This window comes from Lethenteron reissneri, chromosome 14 (assembly GCF_015708825.2).
Source record: "Lethenteron reissneri isolate LAM-NWPU_2019-01 chromosome 14, ASM1570882v1, whole genome shotgun sequence".
NCBI lineage: Eukaryota > Metazoa > Chordata > Hyperoartia > Petromyzontiformes > Petromyzontidae > Lethenteron > Lethenteron reissneri.
Window position 1 is genome coordinate 9,935,659 of NC_083792.1, and position 22,151 is coordinate 9,957,809.

Here is a 22,151-nt window from a genome sequence, read left to right on the forward strand (position 1 = left end):
TACAATGTTTAGTGGATTTCAGTCTGCTTAATTAATGGGTGAGAAATGGGTATGGGTTAGAGCGGCGGCGGGGGGGGTAGTTTTGGGAGCTGTAGGGGGATCAGTTTGGGGGAGTGCACGTGGGTACAGAATATGAATTTTTAAATCTATATTGAAAACTCATTTATTTAGAAACTACATTTCGTATTGAGTTTGTTGTCCTTCCCGTGCACCTCCCAAGAGCACGGCCGCCTCTTTACGGTGCGAAAGAAGTTCAACGTGCCACCCGCACAATCGCCAGTTAAAACACCAAGCCGATAATCATCGCACGGCGCCCGCCGCTGCTTCGTTACCTTCGTCGCAGTACCGCCCCTCGAATCCCGTGCCGGCGCAGTCGCAGAAGGCCTCGCCGTCCAGCACCGAGCAGAGGCCTCCGTTCTCGCACGGGTTGCGCTCGGTGCACACCCTCTCCGCCTCCGTGCCCACTCCCTGGCTCCCCACCAGCTCCGGCACCGAGAAGAAGCCGCCCCCGCCGCCGCCCGGCCAGTGGCCCTCGTCGGCGCTGTAGCGCAGGTCCAGCAGCGTGCCGCTGAACGGGAACTCCCTGTCGGCCGCCGCGTGCACGGGGACGTCCGCGGGGACGCCGCCCACGAACAGGTCGCTAGGAGGCCGCCGCCTGCCGGCAGAGGCGACCATCCCGTGGCCCTGCCCGTGGCCGTGGCCGTGCCCGTGGCCGTGCCCGTGGCCGTGGCCGTGGCCGTGGCCGTGGCCAAAGCTGTGGCCGAGCTGCGCGCGGTCGAGCGACACGGCCCGCGCCACCTGGTTTTCCCCATCCACGGAGAGCTCGACGCGCCGCCCGTCGCGCCGCACCTGCACCCGGTGCCAGCGGCCGTCGTCCACGCGGCTTCCGCTCAGCACCAGCGCCTCCACGCCGCACGAGAGGCCCTGCGCGCAGCCGCAGGCGGCCGTCGGAGAGGGACGTCGCCAGGAAGCCGCATGCTCCCCTGTCTCTGCCACCGCCGCCGCCGTCGTCTTGGTACAGCACCATGCCCCGGCTCTGGTTGGTGCGCATCTGGAAGCTCAGCTCTCCGCCAGCGGGGGCCGTTTTGGACGACGCCCCCGCGGAGCCGGATTCCCAGCGCTCAAAGCGGGCCCACTGTCCGCTTGAGCCGCTAAACTCCAGGCTGTGACTCCTGGAGGCCGCCAGCGTTGCCAGCAGGAGTTGCAGTGTCACCGAAGCCGAACCCATCGTCGCCGGAGCAGCGGGTGAAACAAACACCGACCTTCCTTGCCCGCTGCCAGCCGCTTTGTGCTTCAGAAATGTTGGCCGGGGATATTGACCACCTCACTTGCGCTCGCTTTTCGGCAGTTGAGCTTCTCTAGGAGTCTCAGCGTGCTTTAATATTATGAGCCCGGCGTTCATTGGTACAGCTCCACTCGGTGTTGCTATCTTCCATAGAGGGGAATGTCAATGCAGTTTGCTTGATTGTTTGTGGCGTGGCTCTGCCGTTGCCTTAGCCGAGACAGCAGTGGTCGTTTCATTAATTAGTTGCATAGGTTTTTGTCTTGTTGTAATCGCCGGCTGCTCGGTGTGTTGCAGATCGATCTGGCAGACGAGTCATTTGATACCATCACTAAAGAGTATGACCCATTACGGTGAAACTGCAAGGACAGCCTTTAACAAGGTACTGACAAAATCAGTAATGGGAGCTGTTGGTGAAATTCTAATCCGCAAAAAAAAATTCTCTCCTCCTTATTTTGGACTGGTAGAAATGCATTTAATGAAAGCTCCCAGGAAAAAAAAGTGCACACGATCGGAGACCTTATAGCAGTTGAAGGATTGCAGAGTTGAAAAAATGTGATAGTTTAACCGCCCAGTTTGGGAGGAAGAGAGCCACAGATGAGATTAGATGCTCGCCGGAAAAAAATATTCTCTCTGATTTATGTCCTGCAGAAGGCTTCTTGTTAGGAATTGGGAATATCCCAGACAGCTAGAGTTGTCACGATCCCACGAGGCATAAAATACCGAGCCAGAACAGATTGATTTGTGATGTTTCCAAGCACATGCAGGATGTTTCTCCCTCGCAAGTAGACTTGTCATAAAATTCTGACTCGACCACCGTAGACAAGTTCTGTGGAGGACAAGAGACAAAGAGATGCAGAGAGAGAGAGAGATAGATAAAGAGAGGGGCAGAATGCAAATAGAAGCCCAATTAGTAATTCAGCTCCTGTAGCAATGGAGAAGTGAAACTGGCAGAGCTCCACGCAGGAATGAGTGGGAAACACCTCCCACCGCGACAAAGGCAAGAACACTTCATATACCACAAGGCCCCATTGTTTTGCAATTGGCCTTTGATAGGAAGTTGCTACCCCACTCCACTCGCGCAGTGGCCAATACCAACCCGTTGAACTTCAAAGAGAATGTCATTTTCTCAACCAGGTAGGGACCCATTACATTTTTGACAGTTTAGACAGTGGCCTGTGTAATTCTCATTGGGTGCTCCGACTGATACCGGAAGTTTATGGACCCAGAAATCCCTGTAAAGGGTACGAAGAATATTAGAGGGAGAAAAGATGGGCAGATACAGCTGCACAATGTGTGTGTTTTTATTATTACATATTTGGTTTAAGAATATTATGAAAGGCAATGACCAAATCATTCAGTGTGTACCCGATCTTGTCAGAGATAGGAATCTTAGTAGGCTTGACCCTGGATAGTGCTTGGACGGGTGACCACCCATGCACAGACAGACTGTCCCCGTAGAGCTATATGATGAGCAGCAAAGGGCTTGTACCACAAATCCATTGCTGTGCTCTACCTCCGTGCTCCAACTTATGCAACTCCCCTCCTCCAAGTAACCCCATCGTAACCCGCACGGCATAGGGAAGCCCTCCCACATCTCCGCAGTGGATTGTGAAAATGGCTCTACTAGCACACAACATTGTGACAACAATAATACGCAGGTCTATATAGCACTGGCCTGAGTCTGTTGTCCTTCCCCCGCATCTCCGATTATCATGGCTGGCTACCTACGTTGCAAAATAAGTGCAACATACATAGCAACAACAACCGCCACTAAGTGGCGGTGATGTCACCACGGCGCTTGTGCCAGGCTATGTGCACTTTAAGGCCGTGTGAAGTGTCGAACGCCCGCTGGCAGGAGGTCACAGGGACAGACCCAAGTGCCATGGGTTGACTGACTGAGATGACTGGCCGATGCGCCACCTCTGCCTCCTAAATTGCCAGCATATACATATAAATAACCGCCGATATAGCGCGATTGCATCGAGCAAAAAAAAACTGAGAAAATCCACCGAGTTGCTGCTGCTGCGGCTGCGGTGGAAAGTCCTTTTGTGAATCCGTTGTGTGGAGAAGTTGATCTCTGTGAGCCTCCTCTCAGAGGCAGCGCGCACCCCGAGGCCACACCTGGGTGTCGGGTTCCCGGCACTCTCATTGAACTCGGCACCGCTTCTGTGCCACGCTGCAACGTCGCTGTTTACTCCGTGTATTATTTACGAAGGTATTAGTTTTATTTTAATTAAATAAATAAGTGCCGCTACGCCGCATTAACGTTGGCGGAAATGTGTTTACGAATATATAAATTGCGTAATCGTTTACACTACAGCTGCAACTTTACATGCTTTTTTTTATCCTAGCTTTTATTGGAAAATGTACAATTAACTGCAGGTTTTGCAAGGAAGCTATCTTATTCCTCGGGTGAATGTTTATTGAGGATTTTATTTTAAACTACAAACACTTTGTTCAATGCATGTCTGGCGGTTTTTTTTCCCATAACCCAAGATAATGCCATTAAAGAGCGGGGATATACAGTCGATGCTTTACTCTCCTGTGCTCGATCGGTGCAAGCGGTGGCGACGATAAAACGATTGCGCTGCAATTCCTAGGAAGCGTTCGCGGAAATTCTTCTTTTTTCACGGCACGAACGGACGAGGCAGCCATCCCGGCGTCTCAGTCGGAACGTGCGATGATCGGCCACTGCCGCACTGCCCCACTCGAGGCACATCGAACAAAGACGGCGGTCACAGCATCATCGTGCAGCGCTTTCAGATGCGCTTCTGCGGCCGTCTGGAACGCTCTTCCTTCCGATATCAGGGAGCCACTGGAGCTATGTGCTTTTAAATCATGGAGATTGAAAACATTTCTTTAGAACTGATTTTAGTGCTTTGTTTGTTGACCTTCCCCCGCACCTCAGATTAGTACGGTTGGCTACGTACGGTGCGAAAGAAGTTCAACATACATACATACACACACTGAACTGCCAACTGCCCAACGCCTCCCAACCTTTCATCTCTCCCAGGCTCCGCTGCGACCGCCACCCCATCCCGCCTTTCTCGCCATCGCCACCGCCCACTCCCATTTAACCCTCTTCAACATACATACAGACAGTGCCGGATTAAGCTAGTGCGGGGCCTGTAGCATATGTTATAAAGGGGTCCTAAATTTATTAAAAAAACATCAATTATTTAAACACAAATGTTTCACTTGCGTAGTAAATTAATTGTATTTTTTTTATTTGCTATGAAGCCGGATAATACGACAAATCGCTAACCTTAAACACCCAGTCGTTCATAAAAGTTGAAGCAGTATAGTACTATAGTAATAGAGCAAGTGCAGAATCACTGAACCGGAATTAATAGCTTGAAAGCAACGTTTTTGGGTTAATGATGACGTCAACCTGCTGCTGCTCTATATAAGAACGTGAGACAGAGGAGAGCCTCACCATTCTTGCGAATTGCCCGATGATGCTGGATGCAATTACCAGCGAAACGTCGTACTCAAATTGTAAATGTTGTGGTTTCACGCTTCAACACACCGGTGGGACTAAAGCAGTGAACTATTTGTCTTTTGTCAACGTGACACTTTTTTACTGATTGGCCGTGTCGGGTGGTGGAGGGTTACGACACATTTATAAATAACGCGATCTAAACCCAAAAACGTTGATTATGAAGCTTGAAAGCATTTGGCGTGGGGCCCTTGTAAGTGCGAGGCCCGTAGCATGTGCTACTTTTGCTACGAGGATGTTATGGGCACTGCATACAGGGCCTCAAAGGAAGAGTTCAACATTGCACGTTCACAACTCAGACGCGGACAGAGAACAACGCCTCTTCTAGCTCACTCCGCGGAGCGCGCAGGCCAAATGCAGGATGAGAAATGGAGGCTTGTGGTCAGGGCCGAGGCTATTCTCGTTCACGAAAAACAAAAGCAAAACATTTCAAAGGAAAATAATGGAGGAGAGGCGTTTTTTAGCCATGCAGCTGCTCAAATTCGTGAAAGATTTGCCCATTTTTGGGGAAATTAGTTATGCCTATACGAAATATAGAAGTTTTCGCTAATTTTAGGAGTTGTGCATGTGTGTGGTTTTCCCGCACTGCTTCATAATGACCGAAATGCCCATGATAAGTCCAACAGGTAATTTGATCATAAAAGCCGTAGCGTTGTTGCGTGCTTTACTAGCAGTTGACAAAAAAATGCACTCATTATAACTTGGGCTTACCTTTTACCATTTGTGTTTTGCATTAACAACAACAAACTCGAACTTAAATGACCAAAAAAATTAATAACGTGTTTGGCATCGGTTATGAATGCTGGTAAAATGGTAAAAGGGACGAGATTGAATAGACAGAGGGGTCGCCCCAAAACATTGTAACAGCCCTGGGCTCACATCAATCTCAGACTGGGCCCTGCTTGTAGCAGGGTAATCATGTTTTCGTCACCAGGGATGGTGGATGGAGGAAAAGGGTGTCAACATAGGGACCACATGCACCTGCCTGGGATTTAGTCGGTGGGGGGCAGGACAGCAATAGCTTGTCATCAACACGTCAATCCGCATCTCCGATCAGCTCGGTTGGCTATGTACGGTGCGAAAGAAGTTCAACATACATCGATTAACTGATTATTAAAATGTCATTCACATACGGTGAATATGATGGGACTGACCGGATTGTGGTGGCGTGGAGGTGGAGGTGGGAGAGATGAGAAAGCTGCTAGATGTATCTGCCATGCTGAGGCAGGGTTACCTGCATTTGTGTCGGGGTCTGTTTTCCTTCCTGAAAAGATGATTGTTCACCTTAATCTATATCTCATCTCCGTGAAATGGCTCTGACTCTCACAAGCGCCTGGGAGAGAGCTTACATTTATTTCCAATTGGTTAAGCCCGTGCTCCATAATATGACCAGATTCGGGCTTTGGATCACTTGTGAACCAGTCCGGGACACATTTAACGTGGCAATAGACTGCAGCTTTTACCGGGCCGTGTTAAGACTTGGCATGTTCTCCCCGCGGGTGTGCGCAGAGATCGTAGAATGTCAGAAAATCGCTTGCCCTCGCCCGCTGTACGTGCGAGAGACGAAAATGATTGCTTGTCATGCGGGTTGTATGACTGTACGATCCCAGTCAGAGGCGTCCCCCGGGTTCACGTTCAGGGGCTTCCGTCGAAAGTTTTTGCCCAAGTAGAAAACGGCAATGAGCAGTTTTAGTTACCTTTCGTCATCGCTCCGAGATCTCATTTGTCCATTGCTGTGCGTTTGCCGCCGCGGTGCATGAAACGTTTGTCGGAATGAAGAATTATCTCTCTTTTTTTTAATACCATTAAATTTTCGTTCGGACTATTGTGTATTCTTACCATTCATTTAGAAAATTACAGCCCATGGAGTGGACTTCATCTAATTGCCGAGAGCCACCCGATTGCTCCCAACGAACAAGACGCACAGAAAGAAAGGCGCATTTCAGCCACTCAGCGTGGACAATGCACTCGCTGAGTGGCTGGTCACACAGGCCTCCTCTTTCACGAGCACCGCTGGCTCCTGCAGCCCTGAAAGGAGCCGTCCCGACAAGGAGGGAAAGAGACAAACGCAACGACGGACAGACGGGAGCATCACTCTGGCTCCGAGGCGTGCCGAATGTGCTCCAGTTTTACAAATTCTCCACAGCAGCTGTGAGACTATCATGGGTGAAAAAAACCCGATTTTTCCAGCGGCAGGCATCGGGTTTTTTCTTTAATACAATTAAACCCGATTTCGGGGTTTAAAACCTGATTTAATGAATACGAAACTCTGATAGGCTTAGGCTGCTTCCTCGTCGGTGCTGCTATCGTACTCGGGGGGCCGTCTGGCACGGGGTAGTCGTAGAATACGGCGGGCAGGTTGGTCTCGATGAACACGAGCTTCTCCACAATCGTGGGCGCCAGTGAGTTCCTTAGCTTGGAATGGATGAAGCCCATCGTTGAGAAGTGCGGTTCTGCAATTAGAACCAATTAAACCGGATTTCTCCCCATCTCAGATGATCGGGTTTAATATAAAAAGACAAATAAACCCGATTGTAAAAAAACCCGACTGTGCCACTCTTGGGGACTATGCGTGTTCTTTCATGTGGTGCAACAAACTGAGCACCTTTTTTTGTTATTCCAATCGTACTCTCGGTGTCGAGTCGTGTGACAAAATATGCATTCGGAACTTTCGCAGAGAAGTGCATGATCTTGGGTTTGCGAGCAGCCTGTGGAGGTGGATGTCACAGCACTATTGTTGAAAGCTCTTCAAGCAAATATTTACGCATTATGCGTACAGAAGAGCCATCAGGAATTGCAGGACTCTCTTTCAGGAGAGTCCAGCATTGGGTTTTCGTCTTATAATGTTTCGAGACAATGATACGTGTTTATTATACGAGTGGGAGGAAAAACGCAAGCACCCAGAGAAAACTCACACGCGCGAGGAGGCAACGCTTTACCCCCCCTACGGATGGAGTCAGATGGCGATCGGTCCACTCGCTGTACCGCCTTCTCCAGACAAACCGGGGGATGGCACCTCGACGTGCACGAGAAAGGAGTTTCGCAAACATTTGTGCGGTGATGCGCCAACTCTCGCTGCCTCCCGAGTGCTTGATTACGGGCCGCGTGCATTGCCGACACCGCACGCAGCTTTTGTCCTCACTGTGTGTGCTGGACTTTCCCATGCACCGGTCACATAGATGTTCGTCACGTAGCGCTAAACCAACGTTTTCGTCGGACTTCTTTCCAATTGAAATTAATGAAATTAATGAGTTAATGATGACGTCACCCTGCTGCTGTTCTATATAAGAACGGGAGACAGAGCAGAGCCTCACCATTCTGGCGAATTGCCCGATGATGCTGGATGCAATTACCAGCGAAACGTCGTACCCAAATTGTTAATTGTTGTGGTTTCCCGCTTCAATACACCGGTGGGGCTAAAGCAGTGAACTATTTGTCTTTTGTCAACGTGACACTTTTTTACTGATTGGCCGTGTCGGGTGGTGGAGGGTTACGACACATTTATAAATAACGCGATCTAAACCCAAAAACGTTGATTATGAATGAAATTAATATATAGAAATTATGCGATGGGTGTGGTTTTTTTTGGCACAGTCATTGGTGACCAGGTTAAGACCACCAATTTTCGAACGCAGTTTTATCACTGTTTGCATGCATGTACGTTTAACTTTTTTCGCATCGTACGTAGCCAACCGTGCTGATCGGAGGCGCGCGGTGAAGTGAAGGACAACAACAACAACAAAAAAGAAGTGGTTCTCAAGAAATAAGTTTTTAACCTAGACTTGGAAGCGCTTCAGCTACGGTAGACTTCCCAATGTCGGAAGGAGGATCTGACGCCCGGATTCGGACGCAGGATCTCAACGGGTTTCGGCTCAGGTGCTATGGGCCCCCTTCAGCAACCTGGCCACCTCCCTGAAACTGGAAACTCTTTAACGGCGCTGTCTTGGCCCGGCGCATTCTGCGCGAGAATGCTACGGGGAAAACCTGCAACTGGTTTCCAGAGCGAATTGAGAGATCGGCAGCGTTGATCGCCGCCCGGAATTATGTTCATTCTTCACACGTTCATCTGGCAAAGGAACTTTGTCGTCTCCGTTTTAAAAATATCAATCGATAAATGCAATGCTTCGGCTGGGAATTGCATTTAAAATTGCGGAGAGACAATTTATCTCTTTGATCTGCATCTCGGCTTGCCCCACCACCAAGACAAAAAAATAACTCGTTTGATCAAAATCAGCCTAAAGCAATAGCAAAGAAGGATGAAAGTGATTTGATTAAACTAAAAAGGCAAACTTCTGTCATGTACCCTGCTTCTGCAGGTGCCAGAGAGTGATATCAGCAATGTGAACATTATTATCATTATGATTTAATTGCGGTGTGTTTTGTGCCACTCGTGAATTACGTGGTTTGAAATGATTACGAATAACTTGCAATCGTGTTGTGTTGTCTCACGCATCGTGTGCCACGATTTAAACGAATGCACATATCATATTTTAAGCATTTTGTATTATCAAATCGTACACATTCATTTCATCCCCTAAATGACATTTTCTGACTGAATTTTTTTTGCTGTAGTATATCCGGACTTTCACAGACCAAATCATGATGACATATTGAAGTAAGTTTTATTTGTAGATTCAAGATACAACTGTGATGATTTTATTTCTTCACATGCCTCTTCGCGTTTGAACCTTTAAATGATTTAGTGCAAACTTATGAGCTGTGTGCACATATGCCATCACTACGAACATGACTATCCGTAATATGTTTTGTATTTCGTCATTTTAAAATTGTTGCATTGGACTGGCCATAAGATTTTACTGACACATCCTCAGCTCTGCTGGTCACTGACATCCGATGAGATGTACGCTGCCTTGTGACGTTACCTTGCCACTTAATGTCGGCCCATCTCAAGGTACGTTTTTATCTCTCTCCATATTTAGCGACAGCTATTTTTATTATGAACAAATGCTATTTTTAATTCCCCCACATGAATTACAAATTCCCTGGTTTATGAAAGGTTATTCATAGCAAGATCCCTTAATTGCCGTTCACCTATTGAAATGCAATACCAGTGTCACCTAATTTTTTTATCCACTTAAGACACCACCAGAAATAATATTGCTTATCGCTCTTCAAAGTGAGAAAATTATTCTATCTCATCTGGTTGTCAACTGATCTGTGTTCTTTCACTTATGAATAAAAACCGATGTGATGGACAGACAACACTGACTTAAAGGAAGGCCAATTCGCAAGCACCGTTTAAATGAGGCATTTGCCATCGAACTCTAGCAATGAGACATTTGGATATACCCTGTTTCGAATACGCTCTTGCGATCCGTTGCACAATAACGCAGCAACGTGTCGACATGGGAGTGCACGTGTCACATCTTGCGACTTGACGTGACGGAAAGACGCAGGTTTTATTTGTTTATTTAAAACCTGGGCAAAGCTCACCTGCGTTACACACGTCACCGCCCGTGCCCACTTAGAGCATCGCAAATGCATATTCTGCCTAAATGATTGAAAAGTCACGACGTGATTTACAATCATCCTATCTCGTGTAGCATAGTGTCGACAAGGCTCGGTTATTGCACAACTCGCTTCTCCGCGGGATATCTGGCAAAAAAAAAAAAAATATCTCAGCAAGCCGCAGCATGTACACAATTATTTGTCGCATGTCGCGATGGGTACTGCAAGATTTGACAGTGCTCGCTGAGTTGCATTGCCGAACGAATACATTCTAAGGTCGTACTCATTATACACAAAGTGCTTGACACAGATGAGCCACAATACCTTGCTGATCTTGCCAAGGAGCATAAGCCATCACGCAGGAAGCCACTGGAGCCATGCACTTTCAAATCTACATTGAAAACTTATTTGTTTAGAACTGCTTTTTGTGTTTAGTTTGTTGTCTCTCCCCCGCACCTCCGATGGGCACAGTTGGATAGGTACGGTGCAATAGAAGTTCAACGCACATAAGTGCATTAATTTTAATGTGACATTGCCACTCCCATTTTCGAAGTGTATTCAGAACCAGCCAAAGAAAAAATATTACGCAGTGAAGTTACATTGAACCACAGTAGCGATGTTTAAATCACTTAAATTAACTACACTTATTTTTGAGATTACTCTCAGCAGTAACAAACAAATGTCAAGTTCATGTTAGCGTTATTGTGATCTGATTATGAAAAAAATTTCCCCTCGACCGCATAAAAAAATGCGGGAGATGTTACATTATCATACCAAGTGATACACTGAGCTTTACTTACAAAAGAGCACTCTTTTTTTCGTCAAACATTATTTCCAAATTGAATATTTTCTATGCATTTGTGTATTTGACATCTTGCCACACCGCCAGAGAGGTTGCATGCAATGCTGAAAAACATCTGAATGTGTCGGATATTAAGGGTTAACATCTTGGACCAGCCTGTGAATTCTACATACACCTGCATAGGCCTCAGCGAGGCAACTCTGACCTTTACAGCCATTTCCCTACATCGCCTAACGATGGTGACGTGTTAATTCATATTCAACTGGTAGTACATGTAAGATACACGGTGTTTTGTGTTCATTTAAAGACGCCTTAACATTTATTTCACCAGTTCTCGTACGCTCGAAATCGCTGCAGACTTTTCAACGCGTATCATTGCCAAATATTCTTTACTGTAGGGGAGCAGAATTACAACTTTCCCATTCCTCTTTTCAGAAGATAGTTTGTGGACGAGCATCATTGAGCAACCATGAGCGCAACAACCTTTAAATGTACAACCAGTGTGGCACCTTGATGTGTCCCCGATGCCGTGTGTCGAGATTCAACGAGCAAATTCTCTTCTGCTAAGAAAAAAGACTGCCCGCACAAAAAAACGTATCATAACATGAAAAATAAGAATCGTACGTGAAAAGAGCACGCTATGGTGACACGGTGTAGCAAACTTTTGTTTTGTCCTTCGCGTTTTTCATCTCCGGTTTGCTGTTCTCAAGAGCAAATTGTCGGGCTGTGACTTTCTGCAGGTTTATTTGCCGAGGCAGTTTTGTATGGCATGTGGGAAAATGCAATTTCTAGGACCGTGTACACAGACACGCTGCGCTTTCGACAACGTGTCTGCATGTTGAACTTCTTTCGCACCGTACGTTGCCAACCGTGCTCATTAGATGTGCGCAGGGGAAAGAAAACAAACCAAATGCAAAAAGCAGTTCTAAATTAGTGAGTTTTCAATCTAGATTTCAAAGCGCGTAGCTCCTGTGGCTTCCTAATATTGAAACAAGGAGCGTTCCAGACGGCCACAGAAGCGCGTCTGAAAGTGCGCGATGCGGCGACCAGCATCTTTCTTCGATGGCCAACCAAAAGCTGCTGCTGCTGCTGATGATGATGCCCGGAATTCACTTTACACTTCAGCGCCTCCCGAGTTTGAAGCGATTTCCACGAAGCTTTATGTGAGTCACGAGTCGAAGACGGGGTCAGATAGTGCAGGCAAAGGTTTACGAGCGCGAGGGTCCGAGAGCGAAGGGCACCGGTGCCCGATCGCGCGGTGGCACGGCGGATTGCGATCGCGGCCCCCCCATGGATGTTTTTGGGACGCTGCGAGATGCTCGACCTCGTGTGTGTCCCCTGGCGCAGTGATGGAAGCGGGGCGTGGTGGCTGCGCACGCCTTTGACTCCACGCACCTCCGATTAGCGCGGTTTGCGACGTGTGGCACAAAACGAAGTTCGCAACATACAGCACTTACATTTGGAGGCAAGGGATGGTTGATCAAGTGGAATTTTTTTTATCCCAGGCAAGGGATGGTGAATCAAGTGGAATTGTTAAATCTTTTATATTAAGTTCACTTGCTTGCTTGCGCGCTTATGACCGTGCAAATCTTTCGGTCGTTTTTTAACCCACTTCCCGTGATCCAATCGAGCTGACATTTTGCACACAGACTCGTTGTGCGTGACAATTTATTTTCCTGAATTTTTTTTCTCCAAAATTGTACCCTTTTTAGGAAAAAATAAATTATATTTAATTACCAATTGCTTAATGGTGGCAGGCAATCATCTGACCCTTGGGTGGCAGCCATCTCAAGCCAGAGGATGAGAGGACTCTAGCCGCCATGCATATAAAGGATTTATAGTGAAAAACTTTGTTTTTACGGGTTAATTTTTTTTTCTCCCAAAACCTGCTGGTGCTGTGAGGTGGCCAGGAGATGGTAGCAAAGGCAATAGATTTACGAATCTGTCTGTGTGCACATTTGCGCGATATCCCTTCCCATGCTTTCTCTGGGTGACACACACACATTACGAAATTTGTTTTTATTTTCATAAGAAGTTGGCAAACATTGTTAATTGCAGAATCCCGCAAAAAGGAAGTCTTGATACTCTCTCAGGCTTTTCTAAACAAATTCTGTTCTTATCGAACCCGCATATTTGGCCGTGGGCGTTGAACAGGCCCCATCTGGTGTGACTGGCGATAAAGCATTGTGAAATATGCTCATTGTTTTGGGTGGTGTGATGGCTTAAATGCCCTGTTTTTTTTCTACCCTAGCCTAATCTTAATTGCCATTGACGTTTCATGTCAACACAGTCGAAAAGTAAAGATGAATTGTGGGTGGATTCAAAGACAAAGATCCCCCGTGTAGCCTTAACAGACTGTTGGGGCAAGTGCTGTTCGCGAAGCAGCTACGACGGCCGGCACGGCACACGAGGGGGTATGTGGGCCAGCACAACGCCCGACCGCCTTTGTCTCCCCAGTAGCGATGTTTTCACATCGCACTAGTTACTAACACTGGTCAAAAAAAAAATCTGGCCTGGACTTTTGCAGCTATTTTAGACGGATTTCAGGATGCTGATTCCAAATCTGATCTCAGATTTGCTCTATCACATCATATTTATGCTATCGGCATACCCCATTTTCATTGATTTTACCCGAAATTAACTCTGTCACTTATGATTGCAAGGTGTTGCGAGTCAGTGACTGCTTTAGTGTTAAAATATGGTGCTGTATTTTTAGAATAGTGTGTTTATAATATCATTTTATGTAGATATACACATTTATTTAATATTTTTCTTCTGCAGTTTTTATTGAAAATGCAATATTTGATATCTAAAAACCTGATGTGATAGACAAAAACTGATGCCAGATGTGGAATCAGCACCCCAAAATTACCTTAAACCCGTTGGAATACCTTATGCCAGAAAAAGTGTGTTGACCAGTCTAATTTGAGGCTGAGTCGACCTAGGGGAGGAGGCCCAAGGACGGGTTCAGATAACATTCACTGTTGGTGGTCATGAGCGGGAATTGAACTCGGGTCGCCGGGTTCGTAGCTGCAGCGCGTTCACCGCTACACTACCGCTCCCCAAGACGATCCCCGCATTGCCTAAACTGACTGTTGGAGAAAGTGCTGTTTGCGAGCACACAAAAAAATATTTCTGAAATAGGCCAGCAGCCAGAAAAGTAGAGATGTTCCTTATCTCCCAGTGGTGGTAACAAATCATTTGATGATAACGTATGCTGGTTTGCATTGTTTTAGATCATTGCACCAGCAACATTGGTTTTTATGCTCTACATCACTGATACCAAAAACACATTTCTGGTGTGAGCATAATTACATGCATATACAGTACACATGCCCATATGAAGAGCAGTTATCATTCAGTGTAATGGTCTTTTGCCTGGTTCTAAATAAAAGGAATTCATAACTTGAAATAACTGTCTGTGAAAGTATATTAAAAAAACATCGGTTTTCATATACGCTTGTATCAGAGAGGGCCCTTTCTCTCATGCCCTGTGGGTCCCGTGGGTCTGTCCATGGGGGCAACCCAGGACATTTGAGCATTCGCTCCATTTACCCAAGCGGCTGAAAACACAAAACTGAAAGGCAGACGCTAAATGAAAGAGAGCCCTCGCGAAGACTTGGAGATGGGGTTAGAGACAGGCTTAGGGTCAGCGGGGGCGAAGGGCTAGGACCGTACTAGGTTGCTGGTTTGGCTCATTTGTTATTGTTGGGGCCAGTGATAGACACTCGGGTTTGGCTGGCTAGTTTGTTAGGATTGGGGTCACTGATTAGGCTCGTACTCGAGGCGTGTTGGTCATTTGGTTAAGATTACATCAGTGAGAGTTCTAATACGAGTGGCCGGTTGGCTCATTATTTAGGATCAATGCGCGAACTAAAGTGCGATTGTTTTGTTGGCTCGGTTAGAGCGAGCGTTTGGTTGGCGAGTGTACTCCGCTCACAATGCAACAGTGTATCATCCCTTCGGTGATCTTCCTTTATGGTATTTCACAGCACTATTGGGTTTACAGGGGGGTAAGCCACCTCTGTCTCCCGTGGCCATGATATGAAGGGTGCAAGGGGCACGAGAAGCGAGGGGATGATCATTACCGTTCGGTGGTGATGAGAGATGTGAAGGCCTCGCGTTATTCTTTGGTCAGGGTCACGTAGCCCATGAGCATAGCCCCATAACCTTTCATTACACGGCGCCTGTGCGTCGCTCTGCAAGACGCACACGCTGAACCATCGTGAAGCAATAAATAAGGTCGGCTCGAGTAAATTCATCGCTGGCTGCAACGCACTCGTTGTGGCCGACACTTCGTTTAGCTAATAAAATTGTGGTCGCCGGTGGCTGTATTGTCGAATGTGCAGGCGGTGCAATTGCAACGGGATCCACGAGGCTATGAAGAGGCGGTGGTTGGGTGGGGGGTGGGTGGGGTGGACTGAAAAGTTGACCCCCATTTCATTCCCAATTGTTGCACCGGGACCCGTGGTGCCAACCACGCTTAAGGCCCCCACTGGTGCCGCTGCGTTGCTTGGGTTGTTTGCGAGAACAGAGAGCGGTATTAATTGACGTTCGTTTAAATCTTCGGGTGGAGGGATGCTGCGTGGCAGAAGGATGACGAAGCTGGCCTGGGGGTCGCGGCAGTTGCCCGGTCTCCGTGGCGAAGCAACGCAAAGACGGCGACATCACGCGCGCGCGATGTGTGTGTGTGCGCGTGTCCGCGCCACTTGTCAAATGAATGGAGCGTGTTACCTTGAGGCTGTGTGCCGTGTCCGTGTGACTGAACGAACAGATAACTCGTCATATACCAGTGTGCGTGTTTTATAGTGGGGAGCGGTGGCGCAGCGGGTTAGCGCACTAACCACTACGAACCCGGAAAAAAGGCGAGTTAAATTATCACTCGGCCGTCGGTGGCGAGTGAACATTTAAAGGCGGTAGACTGAGCCTCAAATGAGGACAGTATCTGGTGCGACGTGTTAGACATCAGCACTGGCGAGACAAAGGCGGCCGGGCGTTATGGTGGCGACACAAACTTCTCGTGCGACGTTGCCGACCTCAATGGATGTTCGCCAACAGTCTGCAATACCCGACTTGAAATGTTTGTTTTTGCACTCTATGTATGTGTGTGTGTGCGTGCGTTTACACGCGCGCACTGCTGGCTGAGTGATATGCGCTAGCATGCCAGTAACCTCGGTTCGACTCCCTGCCATGGCATCTGGATCTGTTCTGCGTCTCCGCCCTAAGTCGACTCAGCCTTAAATTATTAACTTGTGCAGGGGTGGGGAACCTTTTTTCTGCCAAGGGCCATTTGGATATGTATAACATCATTCGCGGGCCATACAAAATTATCAACTAAAAAATTAGCCTGTTATATTTGGCCAAACATTTCATTAACTCATCCCATAATGTGATGGCTGTAACTGCTTCTCTTTGGTGAGGCGTGTGATGTTAGCCGGTATTGATGATGTTGCTACTCGCAACTGCTTTTCCAGGTTTGCTCCTAGATTTATTGAATTTCGAGTGCCGCCTGCGGTTGCCTTGGCAGGGCCACACCAAATGATTTCGCGGGCCTCATACGGCCCGCGGGCCGGACGTTCCCCACCCCTGAACGAGTGGGTTGGTGTGAACGGCTTATTGCGAGTAATGCAGACACAGATCGAGTTGGCGTGGCGATGGTGATCGCATCCCCTCCACCTTAATAGGTGCTCGCCAAGAGCAATTTCCCGACACGGTCTAACAATTTACTTGGGCTATCCGCGTGGAGGACCAGTGAGGTTTATATCACAATTTATAGCTAGCCTGAGACAACGCACAACTAAGTCTGAAAGCTAAGTGTCTGTTGCCTGCGAATGTAGCAAATAAAATATTAAAGAGAAGGTATCACACTATACAAGTCGGCGAAAGCCTGCATCCTAGTTCGCGTGCGTGTGAGTGTATACTGTAGCTGTATGGGGAGCGGTGGTGTAGCGGTTAGCGCTACCAACCCGGCGGCCCGAGTTCGATTCCTGCTCACGGCCAACACCAGTGGCGATTATCTGAACCGGTCCTGGGCATCCCCTAGGTTGACTCAGCCTCAAATCAGTGCCTGGTGCGAATGTGTAAACATCGCTACTGGGGAGACAGAGGCGGCCGTGTGTGATGCTGGCCACCTAACCACCCCCTCGTGTGCCGTGCTGGCCTTCATAGGTGCTCGCTAACAGCACTTGCACCAACAGTCTGTTACAAGCTATGCGGGGGATCTTTGTCTTTGTAGTGTTTAGGTCACTGGCAACAAAACCCCGTGTCTAGTCCCTGCCACGGAACAATTCCCACATCTCCTCCATGTGGACTCAAGTTGCAAATGAGCAGCTAACTGGTGTGTGTGGTGTCTGCGGGGGAGGGAGACAAAGGCGGCCGGACGCGGTGCTGCCAACACGTTATGGCCTTTTAATAGAAGCTCCCCGAACAGCGCCTGTCCCAGTCTCATCATTTTGTACAGCGGTTTATACAGTTTGCTGTGTAGGCTATACGGGGGAGGTCGGGGGGGGGGGATCTTTTGCATGTGTATGCATGCATTGCATTTGTATATATATGTGTGTACACATATATGTGTGTGTGTGTCTGCGTATGTGGGGAGCGGTAGTGTAGCGGTTAGCGCTGCTGCGTTACGAACCCGGCGCCCCGAGTTCGATTCCCGCTCACGACCAACACCCAGTGGCGATTATCTGAACCGGACCCTGGGCATCCCCTAGGTCGACTCAGCCTGAAATTAGTAGCTGCTGCGGTGTGTTAACACCGCCACTGGGGAGACAAATGCAGCCAGGCGTGGTGTTGAACACGCACCCCCCTCGTGTGCCGTGCCGGCCTTTATAGGTGCTCGCTAACAGCACTTGCCCCAACACTCTGTCCAGCCTAACGTCCACACAGGCAGAGCCGTGAAAAGAAAAGAAAACCGCCCACAACAGCAGCCAGGAATAATGCGTGAGGCTGTTCCTGGGGACAAAGACGAAAAAAATGTTCGCGCAAGGGAAAGGCGACGGTGACAACTCGAAAATTACTGCCGTGATGGAGTGCCTGGCACGAGATGCAGAGGCCCTCATAGTCCGGCACGCAACGCCCTCCTCACTCGACACACAGCCCAACCCACCCATCACCGATAGCCTTGATCGACTATTGAGGGGCAAGTGCTGTTAGCGAGCACCTATGAAGTCCGGCACGGCACACGATGGGGCGGGAGGGGTGGGGGGGTTAGGCTTGGACAGACACTTCTTCGCCGCCGAGTGCATCTGCTGTTGTATCATGTTCATCATCAGCCACCGTCTATCATAACGAAGTTAACAATCCACTCCATCTAGAACCCCTTGTACAGGGAGATGATTCCATCGCTTCCATATCCCCGCGGTGTTACGTGCTCTCGCTGCTTGTTTTAATCGAGTACTGTATGAAGGTTAGTGAGGGGTGTGAACACCTGTACATTTACTGTTAAAATCATGAGTTGAACGAAGCACTGCGCTACACAGAGTTCGATTCCCGCTCACCCGAACTGTCTCTGGTACTCCTCTAGGTGGACTTATCCTTAAATGAGTCCTGTATCTTGTGCGGTGTGTAAACATCAGCATCGAGGGGACAAAGGCAGCTGGCTGTGGGGCTGGCCACCCACTTACTCTTGTTCCGCGCCGGCCTTCATAGGTGTTCACTAACAGCACTCGCCCCAACAGTCTGTAGAACGCAATATGGGGAATCTTTGTCCGAAACGCACAGTTGCCTCTCTATAGCAAGTGCTTGCTATATATGGGTAATCGTGCATATGCATTGTGTGTACACAATAGGATCACTTCATGGTATTTGTGGAGAGCGGTGCAGGCAGCTGTCACTCCCGGCGAGAGGGGGGGAAGCGAGCGAGAAGATTAAAAGAAACGGTGAGAGTTCGTCGTTTACCCTCGACTTAAATTGCGCACCGCTATTGTAGCAAGGAAGCTGCAGGGTCACTTGCTCTGAATGTCTGCGCACGATGTGTAAACAACAAGGGACACTTCTGGCAAAAATGCTCGAACCGACATTCGAACGAACATTCAAACACGAGCCACTGGACCTGTCGCGATCGTCATCATCTGCGGGCGGGGCGAGACGGCACTGAACTCGTGTTCACAAATCACTCGGCCGGCCACCTCGCTCGCGTCTCGTTTCCCCGTGGGTGGCCCAAAGACACAGTTGCGTGAGGGTGCATGGTCGACAGGTGTGGTGTGGTGTGAGACACAGGGTGTGGGTGGCGCGTATGGCTGCCGGTGATGTGGTGAGACACACGGTGTGGGTGGCGCGTATCCCTGCGGGTGGTGTGGTGACACAGGGTGTGGGTGGCGCGTCTGCCTGCCGGTGATGTGGTGAGACACAGGGTGTGAGTGGCGCGTATGCCTGCCGGTGGTTGTGGTGAGACACACGGTGTGGGTGGCGCGTCTGCCTGCCGGTGATGTGGTGAGACACACGGTGTGGGTGGCGCGTCTGCCTGCTGGTGGTGTGGTGAGACATAGCGTATGAGTGGCGCGTATGCCTGCCGGTGATGTGGTGAGACACAGGGTGTGGGTGGCGCGTCTGTCTGCTGGTGATGTGGTGAGACACAGGGTGTGGGTGGCGCGTCTGCCTGCTGGTGGTGTGGTGACACAGGGTGTGGGTGGCGCGTCTGCCTGCCGGTGATGTGGTGAGACACAGGGTGTGAGTGGCGCGTCTGCCTTTTCAGAACTCGTGCCCACCGTCTTGCGCTACGGCGGCACAAGTATACACACTTGTAGGCAGAATACACTTACCCCGGTTTGAGTTATTCACGCCTTTCGCACCGGGAGTGGCGAGAACTACGCCAGGGACACGGTCTCACAGGTTCACAGGTAAGCAGCCGCATCTCTCTCGACCTCTCTCGCGCAATATCCCCGTGGTTTTACGCAAATCATGTGCCCCCCTTTTACGCATATTCTTCCCGAACGCGAAGCTTAAGACCTCGAAATGTAATTTCACTGCCAAAGAGTGCGCCGAAACAACCGCGAAATAGTCGTCTGCAAACCAATGCTTGTTTACATAAAGGCGGTGCAATATTCAGCGTCTTCGTTTGACGAAATGAATAACCGCGCCGTGAGAAATGAGAAAGCCGCGCGCATTGTAACACATCGACAGCTGCTTTCATCGACAGCCTTGCGTGTGCCCTTTTTGCGTGTTTCATTCACAAAACTCAGAAGTACATTCGCGCATTGATCAATATTCACACTTAAGTACTGTCGCGTGCCTTTAATTGACTGCTGCCATTAAATCATCTCACCTTTGGGGTCAGAAATCCTCTCGTTTTCTCCGTCGATCCCGCGCGCGTTTCACCTCCTCTCCTCGCCAACCTCACTACAGCTGCCCCCCCCCTCGCCTCCACCGCCACCCCCAATATGAAGACGGGATTTCTAAACAATAATACTCAAACTAATAAATATACACTCGTATAGCAAAAACAACAGGACATCAATTCGGCGAACAAAAGGGGCAGAGGAGGAAAAGCCCCGCTTCTGACTGGAGCGACATCTGCGCGAAGCCGGCGTCAGTGGAGGACGCGGAGCAGCGTTGAGGCTGCCCGACTGCGAGAGCGTTTGCGGTGAGGCAGATGTCCGGAGTCTCCCTCCCTCCCTCTCTCTCTCTCCTTTAGTCCTCGCTCTCTCCCCCTCTCCCTCTCCTCCCTCCCTCTCTCACTCACTCACTCCCACTCTTGAGCTCGCTCCACAGCCCTCGATGTTGTCAGCACGCCGAGCGCCTCTGCGCTGCAGCGCCTGTAGTGACGTCAAAAAGCGCTCATGAATTATTAAGACTATATTCTCCTCCTCCTCCCACCCTCCCTCCCTCTCTCTACCTCCAGCCCGTCCCGTACGTACCCCCCCCACCAACCCGCATACACTCCACAAATCCTCCCTCCCATTCATCCATCCCTCTTTCCCTTGTCAACCAGACCAAACCCTTCCCATCCATCTATCCATCTACACTCGGATCTCTCCATTCACCCATCCCCGGTGCCCCCCCCTCTCACTCGCTAACCGCAGGCCAGGTGATGCAGCCCCCGTGACCCACGCGTTCATCTACCCGTCCGCACTTTGGGGTGCGCCGTTTGCTCTCGGCGCGATTCCGTCCCAGTCTTCTCTCGTGCTCGCCGTACCCTCTCCCCTCAGCTCCGTGGGTGCTGACGGCGTGAACGCATTATGTTCGCCTCGAGGTGGCGTCTGGTGTGAAACAAAGAAGAGTTGTTAATGTGTCCCTCGAGCATCATCGTCATCATCATCATCACTACCACTAACCGTATGGATTACGTACAGCGTGCTGCGTACATTAATTGAACTCGATGTAATTACTCTTTGGGTCTTTCGTTATAGAAAAATAATAAAGCAAGCAATCGTCTTCAGATGAAGAAATAGAGCAGGCGGACTGCTGAGGCAGGAAGAAATATAGCGATCGAAACGTCGTGATTTTTAAAAATATTTTCTTATTTTTCTATCTACGTGACTTTACCAAAAGACCCAAAGAGTATGAATTCCCGCAGTCACGAAAGATTTAAGTCAAGACTCAATTTCGATTTAAAGCTTTCGTGACTGCAGGGATTCATCTTCTTATTACTTCCCTTCTACGTGACTTTACCGAAAGAACCAAGAAGATCAAGACTCAATGTCATTGTTTTTGTCGTGGCCGGGGCGTGGTGGTTGTGCACAACCTGCGATCCGGCGCTTCGGCAGGCAAGGGTTGGCGGATCACGTGTAGATTCTGCGTGAAACTCGCAAGCTTCACCAAAAAAAGAAAAACAAAAACCCCGCACAGGTATATTTGTGTGAAGCTCTCATTGCCCCCTCTGGGCTGCGAGGTCGCCAGGGGTTGGCATCGGAGCCCGCATATGGGCTAGGGTTCGTGGACACGTCTGTACAAACTTTGGTAGGTTTTTTCGGTAATGTCACGGAGGTAACATTTTTTAATGAAAATTAATAATTAATAAAAGTTAAATAACAAAAAAATATATTAATAAAAGTAAAATAAAACATTTTTTTTTATATTAATTTTAATTTTTTACCTACATGACTTTACCGAAAAAATCTAAGAATATGAATCTTTGCAGCTTCAAATTTAGAACA

General features: G+C 48.8%; 1 protein-coding gene across 1 annotated transcript in view; it reads right to left on the reverse strand.

Annotated features, from left to right (window-relative positions):
- Positions 1 to 20,667, reverse strand: part of LOC133342373 (neurexin-1-like) — a 392,466-nt gene extending 371,799 nt beyond the window's left edge. Inside the window, 3 exon segments of the mRNA XM_061551493.1 lie at positions 333 to 924; positions 926 to 2,111; positions 20,321 to 20,667. Coding sequence (XP_061407477.1) covers positions 333 to 924; positions 926 to 1,228 — 895 coding nt within the window. The 5' untranslated portion in view covers positions 1,229 to 2,111; positions 20,321 to 20,667.
- Between the last annotated feature and the right edge of the window lie 1,484 nt (positions 20,668 to 22,151).